The sequence below is a fragment of the Tympanuchus pallidicinctus genome, unplaced genomic scaffold, assembly GCF_026119805.1.
Source record: "Tympanuchus pallidicinctus isolate F22 unplaced genomic scaffold, pur_lepc_1.0 scaffold5, whole genome shotgun sequence".
Classification (NCBI taxonomy): domain Eukaryota; kingdom Metazoa; phylum Chordata; class Aves; order Galliformes; family Phasianidae; genus Tympanuchus; species Tympanuchus pallidicinctus.
Window position 1 is genome coordinate 6,984,009 of NW_026294769.1, and position 17,212 is coordinate 7,001,220.

The window sequence follows — 17,212 nt, forward strand, 5'->3', positions numbered from 1 at the left end:
AAAAGGGGAAGAAGGCTATCTGTTGTCAGACAGCATTGCAGTTCAGGTAATGCCCTGTTTGTTCTTGGCAGATTGTTCTGCAGCAGTGAGAAAGGTTGCCCTCTCTGTCACATGCATACCTTGTGTGAGCACTTTCGATAGAGAATTTCAGTGGAAGCAGGCTTATTCTTGAGTTTCAGTTGTTTTTCAGGTGATGACACATATGTCTTCTTGTTCTCTGCTCAAGAGGAAATTGAAATAGTTGTTTCCTTTCAAATACTTTGCTGAAAATGTAGAAGAAACTGAGAAAATGGTATCATGGGATTCTTCTTCTGTCGATTCAGTATCATATTTTCACAATAAAGAATTATAAAATAGAGGTTGAATTTCCCTTTTTCCCATTTGAGGTGCCATCCACAGCTTAAATGCAAGCTAAATAATAATAAATGCAGCCAGGTGGCTCACACGTAATGGTCCTTATTAGCAGGACAGGACTGGCAATGACTCTAAAAGCACTGTACAAGACTCAGCGCAAGACAGTTGTTTTTTTCAGATAGCACTGCATTGGGTAGAGTCTACAGAATTGAAATTTGTGTAATGAATGTAAATAATGACATACTCAAAACATACCAACTTCATATAAATAGCACACTGGGTCCATCTGTTTCAAACGGTTTTCCAGCAGGGATATTCAGAGCAAGGAGCAGAGGCCCGTGTCCAGGCAGCTTTTGGAAATCTCCAAGGAGCAGAATTCACAGCCTTTCTGGGCAACCTGTGCCAGGGTTCTGTCAGCCACACAGGACAAAAATGGTTTGTGGAGTTCAGGCGGAACTGCTTGTATTTCACTTTGACTCACTGACTTTTGTCCCTTCTCAGCTCCTACAGATTTGGGTAAAATCTGAACTGAATAGGGAGAATTAAAGAATCCATGAATAATTTATAATATGATTATGATTATTTATTCAGTGGACGCATATTCTTTGGGATTCCAGTGAGCTCAGTTTTCCTACAAGTTCCATTAAGGCTTTTTCAAAGGCAGACAAAAAGTCAGAAGATGGGAAGAGGTTAGAATAGTTAGAAAGTGCAGGAAAAAAAAGTGCTAAAGGTTTCCAAACCAGCAAAATTGCAGTTTGGTCAGATTTATTTATTGTTGAGAAATAAACAGGGATAAACTAGGCAATCTAGTAATTATTAGCTGTATTTTATAGATGACCATAAAGTATTTTCAGAATTCCTTTAATTTTTTTCAATAACTTCTTTGAAATCCATTAATTCTTTTTTCTCATTATGAAAAATTAACTATTCATCCAAGGAGATGGAAAATGTTTTTCAGACTCAGTTTGCTGTTGAAATTAAATTCAAGTAAGAGTAAGATGAGGTTTAATCTCATCTGAAATTAACTTGAGAATCAATAAGTCCAGTCTTTCTTTGGTATCAGAAGACTGGTGTAATACATTCCAGGTACTGATCTTGCATCATCTTCAGTTTGTCTTAGACCTGGAGAAAAGTCCAAGTTTAATCCCAACACTGATTTTTGAGAAACTCTGTCGTTTCCCTTCTGCTCAGCCTCACTTCAGCATACTGGTTGCCTTGTTTGTCCATTTTTTACATCTTCTGCTAAAAAACCTTTTAATGATCCTCACTTTATTTTTAACCTATGAATTAAGCAGTGTCAGCAGATAATGGATTATCTGGCCTGATGAAATTCCAGATATTAGATCTATATTTCCCTTTTTATACTCTCTTGGAGAAATCTACTGTTTTATGTGCCGTGTGAAGCCTTAATCAAATTCTGGGCATATATTTCATTTTCTAGGAGCCATTAGAATTCTAATTATTAGCAAATTAAACTATGAAAGTCAGCTTAGGCTTAGGTGGTGGCTATTTAATTTTCTTCCTCCATTTCTTAAATAGGTACAATACTTTGTAATGTTGTTTAGAAAGTGGAGATTGTATAGTTCACCATACTGACCACCATACGTCAGTGGATGCTTTCAAGTGTTCTTTATAGACTCTTATCCTTACCCTTTTTATTATTTAAAAGCACATTAAGATCTGGACACAATTATTAACACTTGAAGAATGGCCATGCCTCCTAGCCAGTGCCAGATGAGCCTGCTGTGAGCAGGGTGTTGAGAGAAGTGGTTGGAATAGAAGTCCATCTCTGCTTTCAGCGCTGTCCTTACACTAATGTTCTAAGACTGTTTCTTCTCAAAAGGGCTGCAACACACGGTGGTTTGTTTTCTTAATTGTTTCCACCTGCTAGCTGTAACATTTCTATACTTGGAGAAATGAATTTTGTCAAGTCCAGAAAAGATTTGTTTTGATTCGTATTTAGGGGAAATCATCTTTCTCTCTCTTTGCTTTATTTTGCCTATAGAAGCAGATTTTGCTTTTTGACTGGTCTGTTTTCTAGACTGACTGGATGAGTAGAAAAATATAAACTAATTGATTTTACGAGTATCTTCTAGATTGTTATATTTAAAAGGATATTTAAAAGGATATTCAAAAGATATTTAAAACTTGTATAGTTAGTAAAATGATGAGATAACTCAGTAGAGAAACTCCTGAAGTTTCATTTACAGTAATTATAGAAAAGAAAAACAAAAACAAAGCTGGAAACTATTGTGTCATGTGTGCATGTTTTGGATGATGGCACATGTGAATAGGTTATAGGATAGGGCATAGGTTTAGCTTAGTGACATGCACTGTGTGAAACTGAACTGGACTCCACATCTGTCAGCTCTGGAGATGAAAGAATTTTGATTAATTGTTTTGAAAAAGTGATGTTAACAAATCCTAGAGAGGGATTTGCACAGGTGGCCAACAGGTGAGTTTTCCTAAAATTTCGGAATCCTTTCACCAAAAAAAAAAAAAAAAAAAAAGGCTTTTAAAAATTGAGCATGGTTCTGTATCTCCCACTGTGAAGTTACTTGGGATGTGTTTCATTTCCTTTGTCTGATTATTCAGCAGTTACAAAATGAGTGCTTCCATTTAATCTAATACAGTTTAACATTTTGCTGCATAATTATACCATTTCTCCAGAAAATACTAGGTGGCCCCTTGAGCAGAATGAAGATCAGTGCCCTATCTTAACACTTTTAAGTGCTACCACTTTTTAATTTCAGATGCTTTGAGGATGCCAATGGATATAATTAGATTTTTATCAAACAAGCCTTCACTGCAGTTAAATTCTGCTATTGAGAGCTACTGAGTTATGACCACAGTGCTATCAGAGATGGTAGAATAACCAATTTCTTACATTTTTACAGGTGATTAACATATACAGCTAACTTTCTTGGATTTTTTTGGAACTCAATGTGAGAACCTGTAATATTAAGTCACCTGTCTGGTGCACTGGGGCTAGATTTGCATCAGGAGAGTTTGTGGCAAATAGATAACAAACGTCTTTCACTGTTCTAATTTGCACAAATTGAAGATAAAAAAAAAAAAAAGAAGAAGAAGAAGAGTAAAATTAAACTCTAGTGCACTGTGAATTTCACACTTCCAGGTTTTTATGCAGAGAAAAATGGTCTTTTTGGCAGTTTAAAGGAACAATAATATGGAAATACAGGGTAGGATTTTGTTTTCCATGAAAGACTGCCCAAACCAGAAGAAGCAAGAGAGCTGAAGAACGGGTTTAAGAACAAAATCAGCTGCATGGTTACAGATGCAAACAAGAATTTTGGTGTTAGATTATAGAGAAGCCAGATGAAAGCCAGAAGCAATTAGCAGAATTTCTGAGATCAGCTGGGCATTTGTCTCTTGATTTGATCTGATTTTCACTCTCACTGCTGTTACTACTGTAGCCCTTCATGGTGTATCTATCTGGCAGATCTTAAACTTAAAGTCAGTGCACACAATAGCAGAAAACCACAACTTCAAAATTCTCTTGCAGCTTTAATTCAGTAACGAAATGTGTGGATTATGTACATCTAGCAGGGTGAAAAGATTGAATACTGAGCCACACAGTGAAACTTCATGTTCCAGATGTACAGTATTTTTAAGTAGAAAGGTAGTTTCATCCTTTTGTTAACAAAACAATTGCAAAGGATTGCTCTTGTTGTCAAATGACTATTTAACAACATTTTATATTGTAATATTCTTCTAGGAATAAAGGCAGTGCAAAATGTTTTTGTTATCCATTGCATTAGCATGTTGTCTGAAAGTTTATTTTTTTCAAATTGCTATAAGGACATCTTTTTACTGTTTAAGATTATTCTTTTTAATGCATACCTACTCTTAAAAATATATTACATATTTCTTTAGTAATTTCTAGGCGATGAATTAATGAGTATTACCGTCTTAGGGAACTGATTATTTTTTTCCCCTCTGAGCATTAGTAGGGAAAAAATCTCAAATAAAAGACTGTATTTTTATAGGGCAAAACTCCAGATCTGTCTGGAGGTTACATTTATTTTTTTGTCAGCTTGCATTAATGTAATTTTAGTCATTTTCAGTAATGAATATGTGATTAAACGTTATCCATATAGCTGAATAGCCATTATTACCATGCGCCGTTTTGGTTACTTGGATAATTTGTCAGCTCTGTATACCAACAGACAGTTTAGAAATAAGAATTTTCACTTCCATAGTTGAAATCATAAATCAATAGCAGTTGTTCAAGGGTTGATTCAGCTGCTTAACACCCATCTAATCGGCCAAATTACTTTTACATCTACCCAACAACTTAGTTTGGAAAGTAGTTCTCTGCTGCCTTTATATTCATCCACTGAAAAGTAGATTTAAGGGTCGTCATTTTTTGCATATGTGATTCTTGGTGCTGCCTGCTTCTTGAGTGACTGAATTTCTCCATTTCTTTGTGCTTCTGATAGTCTGAGAAACTAAAATAGGCAGTTGTGTGTGTGCTACATCATGTAACAATCATTAGGCTTCATCAAGCTTCAGGATAACAGCCTGAGAGTAATTAAAAGGCTGAACTGGACGGACCATCTTGGGATCTAGTCCAGCTCCCTTAAGTTTAAACTAGCATCTGCTCTTTCTAACAGATTTATCAAAGAACATTACAAGAACAGGTGAGAGTGGGCCCTCTCACCACAAGTGGGATGGTTATTTCCATGATATTTTGGTACATTATCTAAATTTCCAGCTCAAATTTCAATGAAACTCTTTGTTCTTGTAGCACAGAGAATCACAGAATAGCCTCAGTTGAAAGGAACCTCAGTTATCATGAATCTCCAACCTCCCTGCCATAGGCAGGGCCACCAACCTCCCCATTTAATACTAGACCAGGCTGCCCAGGGCTCCATCCAATGTGTCCTTGAACACCTCCAGGGACGGGGCATCCACAACCTCTCTGGGCAGCCTGTTCCAGCACCTCACCACTCTCTCTGTAAATAATTTCCCCCTAACATCCAACCTAAATCTTCCCTCCTCCAACTTAAAACCATTTCCCCTTGTCCTGTTGTTATCTACCCTTTCAAAGAGTTGACTCCCCTCTAAGCTCACCAAACTCTTCTGAGTTCACCTTTTACAAGCTTTGATTTTCTCTTTTAAAAAAAAAAAAAGAGAATTAATACCCTGAACAGCAGGATACTCACCAGTCTCTCCAGTGCCTTGTGAAAACATTTCATGAAGCACACAGCCATTAGCAACTAACTTCGAAGGGAGCCCAGCATTAAGTTGAGGCTGGATAAGTGATGTCCTGAAATTGTTCCAACCTAAATTGTTACATGATTATCCCTTCTTTGGCTCCACAGAAAATAATTTAACACATCAAGTAAACTTGTCTTTTTAAGGCATATATTAAATCATTTATTTAATCTTCCCCTAAAAATGATCAAATTTTTTTTTCTGCTCCCTGTAGAACCTTTTCCTGTTTCATGGCAATGTCTCAAGTCACACATCTGGTGGAGAGTACACAAATAAAAGAAATAAAACAATATATATAAGGTGGAGATGGCAATTTATTTAATCTAAAAATGCAGAAATATATTAATGTTAAGAATATATTTTGTTAGTTACAAGGGACATCCACCCTATATTTTGGCACAGAGGGTGTTTGATCCTGGCCCAAGCAGATAGCCGGCCTAAGCTGTGGGAAGGGGAACAGCAAAATTATCAGCTAAGCAAAAAAGTCTGTCTTTTCTTCAGTAGGAAAGGAGAGGGAAAGGGGAAGGGAAAGAGGAAAGAAAAGGGGAAAAGGGAAGGGGAAAGGGAGAGGGAAAGGGAGAGGGAAAGGGAAAGGGAAAGGGAAAGGGTTGTTTCAGTAGAAAGAGGAGAAGGCAAAGAGCTCGAGGGGTCAGTGTCTTGGAAGGAGCTGAGTGAAGCTAATGTGAAGAGGCTGTAAGGGAAGGGAATTGGAAGTGGTGTGATGTGTAATTTCACGCAGTGTCAGACCATTTGTGTGTTGGGAGGTTTCTGCATGGAACGTGCTTTCTTCAAGGTACAGCCTGTCTAGCTTCTGTCTGCATTATTTCCCCAAGGAAGTGCTGAACTCAAAATGAGTCATTCCTCAAAAAAACAGACAAAACCACTTTTTTACTGGCTACTGAGGACAATACAGGACAAATAGTGTGGTTGAAATACTCCTAACTAAGTGAAATCATGCTTAAAATAATTTACTTAAAGCAGTGGTCAGCCTGAGTCTCTTAGTTCAATCTGCATTTTACGTTTGAAGCCTTGAACAGAAGTGCTGTAGTGCTTAGCTATTCCAGAAAGAAATACTGCAATGATCAAATGCACAGAAGTGGATTTCCTCAAAGGAATTTTATTTATATTGCATTCTGTTTCTTAAGAAGTTAATTGCCTGCAACCAAAGTCCAAATCCATAAAGTTTCAGGGAAAAAAAGGGTTTTGTTGATTATTTTTAACTAACGTAGAACTATTACAGATTGTCCGAAGGAAGGCTATGAAGATGGTGAGGGGTCTAGAGGGCAAGATGGATGAGGAGCAGCTGAGGTCACTCGGTTTGTGCAGCGCAGAGCAGAGGAGCTGAGGGGAGGCCTGATGGCGGCTGCAGCTCCTCACAGGGAGCGCAGGGGCAGCGCTGAGCTCTGCTCTGTGTGACTGTCATCTTTATGTGTCTCTTACAACTCAGGCCACTCCAAAAATAATGTCTCCTATTTATTTCCATGGAAGCTACAACGGATGCAAGGAGCACAATAACTCTACTTGATAGTGAAAACTCAGCTACAGAACACTATTTTTCAACATTATCACCACCATTAGCAATGTATTTTCATTAAACATGAACAAGAGCTTTCTTGCCATGCTTATAAAAATGTGCACAAAAGGAGGTGAACCACTATTTCACAGCTACAATGATAGCGTCATTGCTAAGAAAATGCTGCCCACACAGTCCATCTTTGGACTATATTTTATGGACTATATTTTGCTCTCTCCATTAAATAGCAGAGGAGAGGAGAGGAGAGGAGAGGAGAGGAGAGGAGAGGAGAGGAGAGGAGAGGAGAGGAGAGGAGAGGAGAGGAGAGGAGAGGAGAGGAGAGGAGAGGAGAGGAGAGGAGAGGAGAGGAGAGGAGAGGAGAGGAGAGGAGAGGAGAGGAGAGGAGAGGAGAGGAGAGGAGAGGAGAGGAGAGGAGAGGAGAGGAGAGGAGAGGAGAGGAGAGGAGAGGAGAGGGAGGGGAAGGGGGAAGGGGGAAGGAGAGGGAAACAAGGAAAGGGAAACTAGAAAAGAGAAAAGAGGAAAAAAAAAAGACAATTCCCTTTCATCTCAAGAATTTGTAGCAAGGCCTTTCTAATACAGGTGGGAATTAACTAAGAGTTTTCACAGAATCACAGAATTGCAAAGCTTGGAAGGAACCTCAAAAGATCCTCGACTCCAATCCCCTGCTAAAGCAGGTTCCCTACAATAGGTTGTACAGGTAGGCATCCAGACAGGTCCTGAATACAGAAGGAGACTATGCCAGTTTTCTGGCACTGTAATCTGAGGAAATCTGTAACAATTTTAAAAGTTTCTTTGAAATTCAAAGGGTACAAAAGGTCAGTGATGAGTAAAGTATTAGGGGATTTGAGGAGTGGGGTTTTTTATTACTTTTTTTTATTTTTACAATTTTGATGACTGTTGTAAAGTATTAGATTAGATTTGTTGGACCATCAAAAGGACTTGTTGACGTGACAGCTGAGTTGATACCATAGCTGACTAATAGAGTGTGATTTAGGAGAGATGACTGTGTCCCATCTATAGAGGTGATTATTGCAGTCAGAAATTCTGATGTAATTTAAATTGGGCAACCAAGAAATAGTATGGAACTGGGTGGCAATTAGGACCTTTTTCTGTAGTAATTGGTAGGAATTATATCAGATTTATTCTTATCTCCTTTTTTTTTTTTTTCTTACACAGTTGATACCAAAGGTTGGTTTATTTACAAAATATTAAAGAAAATATACTGATTATTTAAGAACTGTTCCTCCTTTGCTTGAACCAGAATATTAGTGCTTCTCAACCTCCATGCTTTTTGTGAAATGTCTCTGAATCTTTTTTGTTCCACCTTCCACAAGTGAGAACTTCCAGAATAGCAATTTTAAAATCAGTGAGACAGTATCTGCCTGTAATTACATACAGCTATGTTTGTGAGGCTCCATTGCAAAAGTAATTGGAAAGATTGTAGCTGATACAGCTCCTCGTACAAGTCCTTTCGTAGCTGTTGCACAGTAGGGTTAGATATAATTTAATGAATTGTTTTAGAAAACAATAGAAAGAAACATTTTATGTAGCAGATCATTGCAGCACTTCCTCAAAAATGGGATGAGTGGAAACTTAATGACTTCTCCACACAAAGAGGCACAAGAACTCTTCTTGGGTAATCAAAGGAATACAACAGTGTGGGTTTGCCCTTAAAGTGTGTATGCAGGCTCTGTGATAAATCAACAGACGTGCCAGACAGAGCGACTTGTAGTCCTGAACTCCCTCCCACCAAGAATTAAGGGTCTTTGTTGCAGTGCTCTTTTAAAGATCAATAAGGCATGTGACTTGAATAACAGTCATATGCACTGATGTTCATTTGCACCAATATATTTGTGTGTGAGAGACAAAGAAAGTGAATTTTCACATTCTGCCTCTGGGCGCAGTTTTGGAACCCAGTCCCGATGCAGACCCTGCCCCAACTCCCAGAGGTCTCTGCACTGCCACCACCCCAGCCCCCTGCTCAGCATCCCTATGGAGCAGCCTGCCCTCGCTGCCCTCTGGCACCTGCATTGAAAGACAATCCCTGGGTATCTATCCAGATAGCTCACTCTTTGTGCACAGACATGGAGTTTCTTTTCTCACTGACATGGATGAGATGACACTCAGTGTTGTTGCCCACAAGATTTAGAAATCTGTTTTGCCAGCAAGAAATCTACCTGAGGTATTGAATTTTGTGGTGTCACTTGAAGTAGTATCTATCACTTATGTAGAAAACTCAGTTCTGGAGGTGGGTCTGTATAGTGGGGAAATATATGCTGCATATTATGGATGACCCTAATGCCAGAAAGGCAGAATGCTTTCAAGTTGCTCACTTTGCTTTGAAACATCTGCCAACTGGTGCCAACTGAACATTCAGTTTGAAAAGTCGGACAAACAGAACTGCAAAAAGAGCCACTGTCCCTTGTCACCACCAAATGGGGTCAAGGCTACATTTGAAAAGGCATTTTCAATTAAAATCATCTCTTCAGTTCAGTACTTTGCCATAATTATTTGCCAGAGGACTCTGGCTGTGTTTATCTTCAATATTATTAGCTTCAATGCACTCGAGTGCAAACATTTTAGCTGAGTGTCTGATCGAAGGACTAGCTTCTTAATCTATGAAACCCCACACCAGTGCATCAAAGTAAGCCACAGGTGGAGGATATTTGGAAATTAATGATGATCTGTAGATTTGAATTTGTCAGATTAACACTTGTGATGCCAGCTGGAAATTAAAACATGCTTTTAGTACTATTTATATGTAAATTAGTCAATTATCCTTTTTTAAAAAAAACTACCAAATTTGATCAATAATTAACTTAGGTTATTTTCATCTAGAAAGAAGCATTTCATTTCATTTATATTATTCTTGTTCACAGGACATAGATGCAAGGAGCTCTATTCACATATTCGTAAGAGGTTCAGCATCCACTAGGAAAGGAGAAAACTATTCAAGATTTAAAACCCATGTGCTTCTAGGAAGAGCAATTATTCTTGACATCAGAAATAAATATTTGTTTTGCTTGAACTCTTCAAAATAATTTGTCTTGTTTTTTTTTGTTGTTCCTGTTGATTTTTATTTTACCAATAGGTGTAAAGATGTACAGAAGATGTACAGTTTTAATCATGACTATAACAATCAATTCACTATTATTATAAAAGTATTATGAATGACTTCAAACCTTTTTGTATTCTTGGCTTGTAAGAAAGATCTGTAGTGAAGGACAGGCACATCATGCCTTTGAGTAAAGTGTATTCATTGCCTAATTAATCATATCCTTCATTATATCCACTAAGGAAAAAAAAAAAAGAAAAAAAAAGAAAAAAAAAAAACATGCTACTCTAACCTATATTCTAATGTATACCCTCATAATTATAAATTAAGACCTTCCATTGCTTAAGGGCTTGTATATGAAAGCACAAACACTTCTAAGTTTACTTTCTTGTGCTGGCTAATTCAATTAACTTAGCTGCACTTTTGAATAATAAAAATGTACATAAGTAGGACCAGGAACAATGCATGTAAATTCATTTTAAAAAAAAAAAACCAAAAAACAGAGGTAACTGCTCACTTGAGAAAGCAGTCAAAAAAAAAAAAAAAAAAAAAAAAAAAAAAAAAAAAAAAAAACAGGAAAATCCTATTTCTCTAATAAAATCTCCAGAAGTTGCAAAATGTTGACAATTTAGCTTTGCAACAGTCTACATTGAGACTAAAATAGTGGCTTCTGTATGTACATTTTGAATTATTTAGTTAATAAATAGTTTATTTTTCCTTGCTGAATGAATGCTGTGCAAGTTATTCCTGAAAAAAAAAAAAGAAATATACATAAAATAATGCTTCATAAATTCTGCTATTTATTCTTAGGTCAGTTTCTTCAGAATATATTTAGATCTGCGTATTGGTGGCACGGTACTGAATCATTTCATAAAAAATTAATACTTTTTCTTTTTCTTTGCAGTTCAACAGAAGAGCAGTTTCACTGGCAAACACAAGGTAATAAACTTATCATTAGAGTATTATATACATTCTCTCCCATAAAGCTTGCTTCCCAAATAAGGTAGAGTGGAGAACAGCAATGCTTTTATGCACTTGTTGGGTGTTTTCTAGTGTTTGAAAACTCTGCTGAAAAAATTGTAGAACTTGGCAAAAGTGGTTAGGGTTGGCAAATGGAGCATCTACAGAGATAGAATAAAGCAAAGTTTTGAGAGAGGGCACTGGTCTCTAGGTTTTTCTTAAGATAAGACCTGTGCTTCCTTAGTTTGCTTTTATTAATCCAAAGCCAAACTGTTAAAGGGCAGCATAACTCTCCTGGATCAATGTGGCCAGCCTGCTCTGAAGGTGCCATTTGGGTGTGTTTTTCATTCCTTCATCGGCTATAACTGATATATGTACGTGATAGCACGGAACTAGTTTTATCTTTTGTTTTTCTTATACTTTTTTATGTTAATGTTATTACAGATGGTCAGAAGGATATAGAAGATGAGCTCACTACAGGTCTGGAGCTGGTGGACTCCTGCATTAGATCACTGCAAGAATCAGGGATACTTGATCCACAGGACTATTCAGCCAGTGAAAGTAAGTTGCTAAAAATGTGCTTTTCAGAACCCCCAGTTATTTGTAATACTTCATGCTTTAAAACTGAATACATGTATTAGAATGTTTTTCTCATTATTTTCTCAAATCAGCAGAAGACAGTGTAGCTGGGAGCAGGAAAATTGGCTCCCTGCATTTCCAATTTGATTTTTGATTTTCTTTGTAATTGAGAGAATTTCACTGGCAGTCTGTGGGCAGAAGCCCCATGGAATGTATTTTAAGGAATACATTTAGAAATTGCAGTATGGCCATACTGTATTACAAGGTCATGACACAAGACTTCAACATCATCACTACAGAAGCATCTTTAAAGCAGCATTGCTTCAGTATGCAAAAGTAGTAATTGAAATGTGAGGTGGTGTGATGTCACTTGTTAGCTAATAGCTGATAGTCTCTAGGACCAACATTTTCAAATGGATAAATGGGCCATAATTGCTGAACTATTTAAGGATGATGCACAGAACACCACCAGCAGCAAGAAAGATGAGGCTTTTCCTCAGATTTTGGTTCAGTGGTCATTTGGTAGCTGTTCTTGTTTGCAGAAGAGTGCTTTGAGTAGATAGGTCCTCTGCTAGGATCAGCAGCTGGAGAAGTGAATCAAAGCTGCAGTGAGTAAAGAACAGGGACGTGCCGCCCCGTGTATTTGTAGAGCACATATCTACAAATGCATGTGCTCTGAAGTCACAGGCACTGAAACAAAGCTTTCCAACAGGCTGACAAGTCTGAGATGAGATGTAATGGTGGGCACTGAAGATGCAAATTAGTTCCCGATTTTCCTTTGCTTTTCCTCAGTCTCCTTTCTGATACACTGTTGCTGTGTGCCACAAACTATACACACTTTCCCATCACTCCTGCCGCTGCTCCTGACCTTACCTACGCTTTTCAATTTTCTCTTTTATTCCTCTATATGTCTTCCTCTTTGCTCCCTTGAGCCATTTTTGTCTTTTTCAGTCCCTTGCTGCTTAGTACCCTGTGACTGAGACACATCTTTCAGGGTGGTTGCCCAAATTCAGCTTTCTTAAAACCAAAGGGAATGATTTCCCTTTCCTGTGGAAAGGCTAATGGAATGTGACAGCAGCCTTCTGCAAAGCAATGGTGAGTTGTCACCTGAAATGTCATCATTTCAAGTGAAAGCAAAGCAGTGCAAGGCTGAATGCAGAATTTTAAGTTATCATAACATTTTTCATTATTTTAAAACAAGATTTGCAATCAGATTCAAAGTTGACAGTCCTGGGACAGTAGATAGTGTTTCACTTTTCATGTACACAAGATTTCTGGGCCCACAGCATCACTAACAGTTTTGGTAAGATGCTCTTTGACCTGAGAAAAATTTTCTGTAGGGAAAGCATGATGCAACAGTTTAAGCCCTTATAAGTTGCCCTGAGTTTTCCACCTCTTACTCTATTGTATTCAGAAGTGTATTTAGAGTGAGAAGAAACAGACTGAATGACTGATCACAATTGTTTTCATACATTAGATAGAAAAATGAATCTGCGTGGACTGCAATAGGGAAGGTTGAAAGCCAGAAGCTCCTATGGGTGGGCATTGCAGAAACTGGATGAAGAGATGAAAACTAAGAAAAATGTTAGGGAAGGATGAGGATAGCAGGTAGAAAGAAATCTGGATAGGTGAAGGTAACTGCTGTTCAAACAAATTTCTGAGGAGTGTCACAGAAATATAGGAATCAAATAGGAATGTGGTGAAACTAGATTGCCGTTTGCTATTTATGGTTGTTAATTAAGAATCAGATATAGATGCCAAAGCCAACAGTTGCAGTTAATCGATCATAAATGCGGGATGTCATACACTGGATTTTTCTTTTTGTTTGGGAGTCTGTTTTCAATTTAGAATAAAATTTAACAGATACATCAGTTAAAATGCTATTCTGTTTGCAAAGTTAAAAGCACCATTATCAAGACTGTCTATGCAGAATATTTTTTTTTTCTTGTGACTGTACTCTACAGCAATTATTACCGTATTTTGTTTTGTACATTTTCTGTCAATGCTTCATTTACCCTAAAGCTAAGGTTTAGATTGTGCAGTAACAGATTGGCCATGAGCCAGCAGTGTGCCTCTGTGACCAAGAAGGCCAGTGTTATCCTGGAGTGCATTAAAAAGAGTGTGGCTAGCAGGTCAAGGGAAGTCTCCCCCTCTACTCTGCACTGGTGAGGCTGCATTTAAGCTACTTTGTCCAGTTTGGGTTCGAAAAAGACAAGGATCCAGGAATCCAGTGAAGGGCCACAACAATGGTAAGGGGCCTGGAGCATCTCCCCTATAAGGAATGGCTTGGTAACCTGGTCTCTTCAGCCTAAGGAAGAGAAGACTGAGAAGGGATCTAAGAAATGCTTATAAATACCTAAAGGGAAGCTGGGAAGCAAGGCTGGATGAGGCCAGCCTCTTCTTGGTGATGCAACAGGGCAAGGAGCAATGGCCTAACTCTTGAACATAGGAAGTTATATACTAACATGCAGAAGAATTTCCTTGTGGTAAGGCAACGGAGCACTGGAACAGATTGCCCAGAGAGGTTGTAGAGTCTCCTTCTATGGAGATATTTAAGACCTCTGTAGATGCTTACCTATGTGACTTACTGTAGGGTACCTGCTGTAGCAGGGGGTTGGGTTCGATGATCTCTTGAGGTCCTTCCCAACCCCTGCGATTCTATCATTCTGTGATTTCATCTTGAGCACTATTAACTTCTCTACACAATGAGAACATAGATATTAAATGAAAACAAAAATTACGTATTTAATAGTTCCGCTTCTCACTTAAAGCTGATTTTTATCTCTCCTTTGCATCCTAAAGTTCTGATGTGATAGTTAGGAAATCATTCAAGTTACCTTTTTCCAGTACATTGTTTTGTATGTTACTGGCTCATCCACAGGTGTGTTGAGAAGAAACACATCTAGTTGAACTGTGGTAGCAGTGTCTCAAATATACAAAAAGTTATACAAAGGGAAATCTAGGACTTACTCTGGAGTATTTCACAGCATTTGCATTTCATAGACAATTTTCATCGTAATTCATTCAGTTTCTACATAGGAAGTGAGATAAACGTCTCACTTCATAAAAAGCATTGTTTGTGATGCATTGGAACTTGAATATTGAGTGTCACAGGGTAATCCACGAGAGTTTGTTTTTTTCCTTTGTGTTGGACCATTTTCAAGGAAGGCCCAAGGTGGCATGATGAAGAATGAGGCAATCATGCAACACTGAATGGGTTTGCATTTTTGTGTGCACCGTCCATAAGACAAGGAGGGAGAGGAAGAGTGATAATGCAGAAAAATCATCATTGCGTGCCGTTTTTTAGCTTTTGTAGTCTAGAATTTACAATTTTACCTGAATTTCCTTCTGCATTTTGAATGCTTAGCTGTATTTTATGTCACTAGGTTAACTGTGAGGAGAACATTTCTAGCCTGCTGCGTCAGTTCTAGCCTAGTTGAGGCTGATTTTTGAAATCATGATATGAAAGCTTCCCCAGGGATGTGACCACAGCTTCTTTTCCCAAACTGCGTGCACCTAGTGTAACAAGTTAATCTGTGGGTAGCTTTACCTTTGGAGAAGATTAGTGTTTCTGTAGTCAGAATCCTTATGATTCGGTTTTCTGCACTCTGACTTTCTCAGAACTGTTTTTAAAAAATGGTCATGTAGCAGGCACAGGCAGCTATTTGAGGTTATAATACCTCAAATCCCAAATATCATCTTGTGCAGTTTCTTTATCAGCGTGGACATAAGCTAACAAGACATATCACACTAAGGTGGCTTAGGCAGGAGGTGTTCCATATTGCTAAGACTAGTGCTCCCTAATTATTCTTGCTGAGTGTGAATGAGCTGATAGACAAATACATAGGTAGTGCTGTATAAAGCTCTTATTAGTATGGGGCAAGCAGAGCCATCCGTTATTTTTAAGTAATTACTGTCAAAGATGAGCAGATTCATAACTGTTGTTTCCTCACGTAAGCTTTCTGTGGTTGGCCAGGCCTGGGACAAGGCTGTATGCATCTGAGAGGTGCTCCTGTACTGTGGCCAATCTCTTCTGTTTCAACTCAGTATAAACTGGCCAGAAAAAATGTGTTTCTATTTTGTGTTTCACATTGGATATTAGGAAAAATTTCTTCAAAAAGGTGGTGGGGCATTGGAACTGGCTGCCCAGGGAGGCAGTGTCAGAGGTGTTCAGGAAACAGGTAGATGTGGCAGTGGCGGATGTGGTTTATTGGACATGGTGGAGATGGGCTGACAGTTGCGACTAGACGATCTCAGTGATCATTTCCAGCCATAATGATTCTATGATTCTGTAATTCTACTTAGAGACAAGCAAAAAACAGGAAACTATGAATAAAGTTAAGGTCAGTTAAGACCTCAACCTGCGTACCTTTGTCCAGCTTCCTGTACTGCAGGAATTTCTCTTTGCCTTTACATAGCTATAAATCTGTCACAACTGTATCACTCCAGTTTATACCACATACAACCTGATGTTACTTTCACGGTGTCAGAGAGGAGCTGAGATTGTCCTATGTGCTTGTGGAGTTGCCACCAGCAGAAGGTCAATAGTTCACTAGTACCCTCAGTCTCTGAGGTGGGCAGCTAAGGGCTGCTGGCCCATATGGTGGCCACCATCTTGTACTGCACATCCCAGGCTCCACCAGTCCCTCAGTGTGACTGTAGTGGCACTCCATCCCTCCTCCTTGCTGTCAGTAGCTGTAAAACTCAGCTTGGCAGCCTGCAGTGGGTGGCTGAGCCGGCTGTTCCTTTCTGAAACTTTCTTCAGCCCACTGTTTTCTGTTTCTGATGGGCCCCATAGCACAGTTTTTGTACAAATGAATACTTGTCATTGAAACAAGGTTCAGGGGAAGATCAGAGATGTGAAAGCCAAGCTGGGTCATGTAAAAGATGCTGAGAATAGGTCACAGGATAAGGATGGAAATGTTCATTGAGTGTATGGACTGGAATCACTGCAGAGGGAAACATGCAGTGGAGCAAAATTTTGATGGGCTGTGGACCAGAGTTCAGGATAGAGCTAATATTGATGATGTTTCAGATAAAGATAAGACCTCCAGGAGTATTGAGTGAGGACTGTTGCTCAATTTGTGGTGTAACTGAGTGATTCAATCAGCAAAGAAACATGAAAAAAGCATTTTCAGAGAGCTAAGTAAGTATTGTGGAGATTGTACGTTAATATTTTATATTAGAAAGCTTGGAAAAATGGGAGACGAAAGAAAGAAAAGACACAAAAGGAGGAAAAGTTCAGGGAGAGAAGGCAAGTAAACACAGATGTACAATTGTGATTGAAGAAGGGTGATTGCTGGATAAAGCTTTTCATTAAGGCTGATAAGGTCACAGGTAGGTGGGGAACATGCTGATGAGCTGTCTGAGGCACCAATGCATCCATCCTCTGTGACACAGAGCCTGAAGGCCTCTGAGCAATCACTGAAGTCCAAGCTGCCTTTTCCTGCCAGTGTTTGTAAGTTTGCATTTTAAAGATGTGTGGTGTGAAT

At 38.6% G+C, this 17,212-nt stretch overlaps 1 protein-coding gene across 6 annotated transcripts in view; it reads left to right on the forward strand.

Moving 5' to 3' along the window:
• CTNND2 (catenin delta 2) overlaps positions 1-17,212 on the forward strand; it is a 612,391-nt gene that overhangs the window by 308,854 nt on the left and 286,325 nt on the right. For all 6 annotated transcript variants that reach the window (XM_052703881.1, XM_052703884.1, XM_052703886.1 and 3 more), the window contains exons 4-5: positions 11,086-11,120; positions 11,586-11,702. In XM_052703881.1, coding sequence (XP_052559841.1) covers positions 11,086-11,120; positions 11,586-11,702 — 152 coding nt within the window. The remainder of the gene's footprint in view (positions 1-11,085; positions 11,121-11,585; positions 11,703-17,212) is intronic.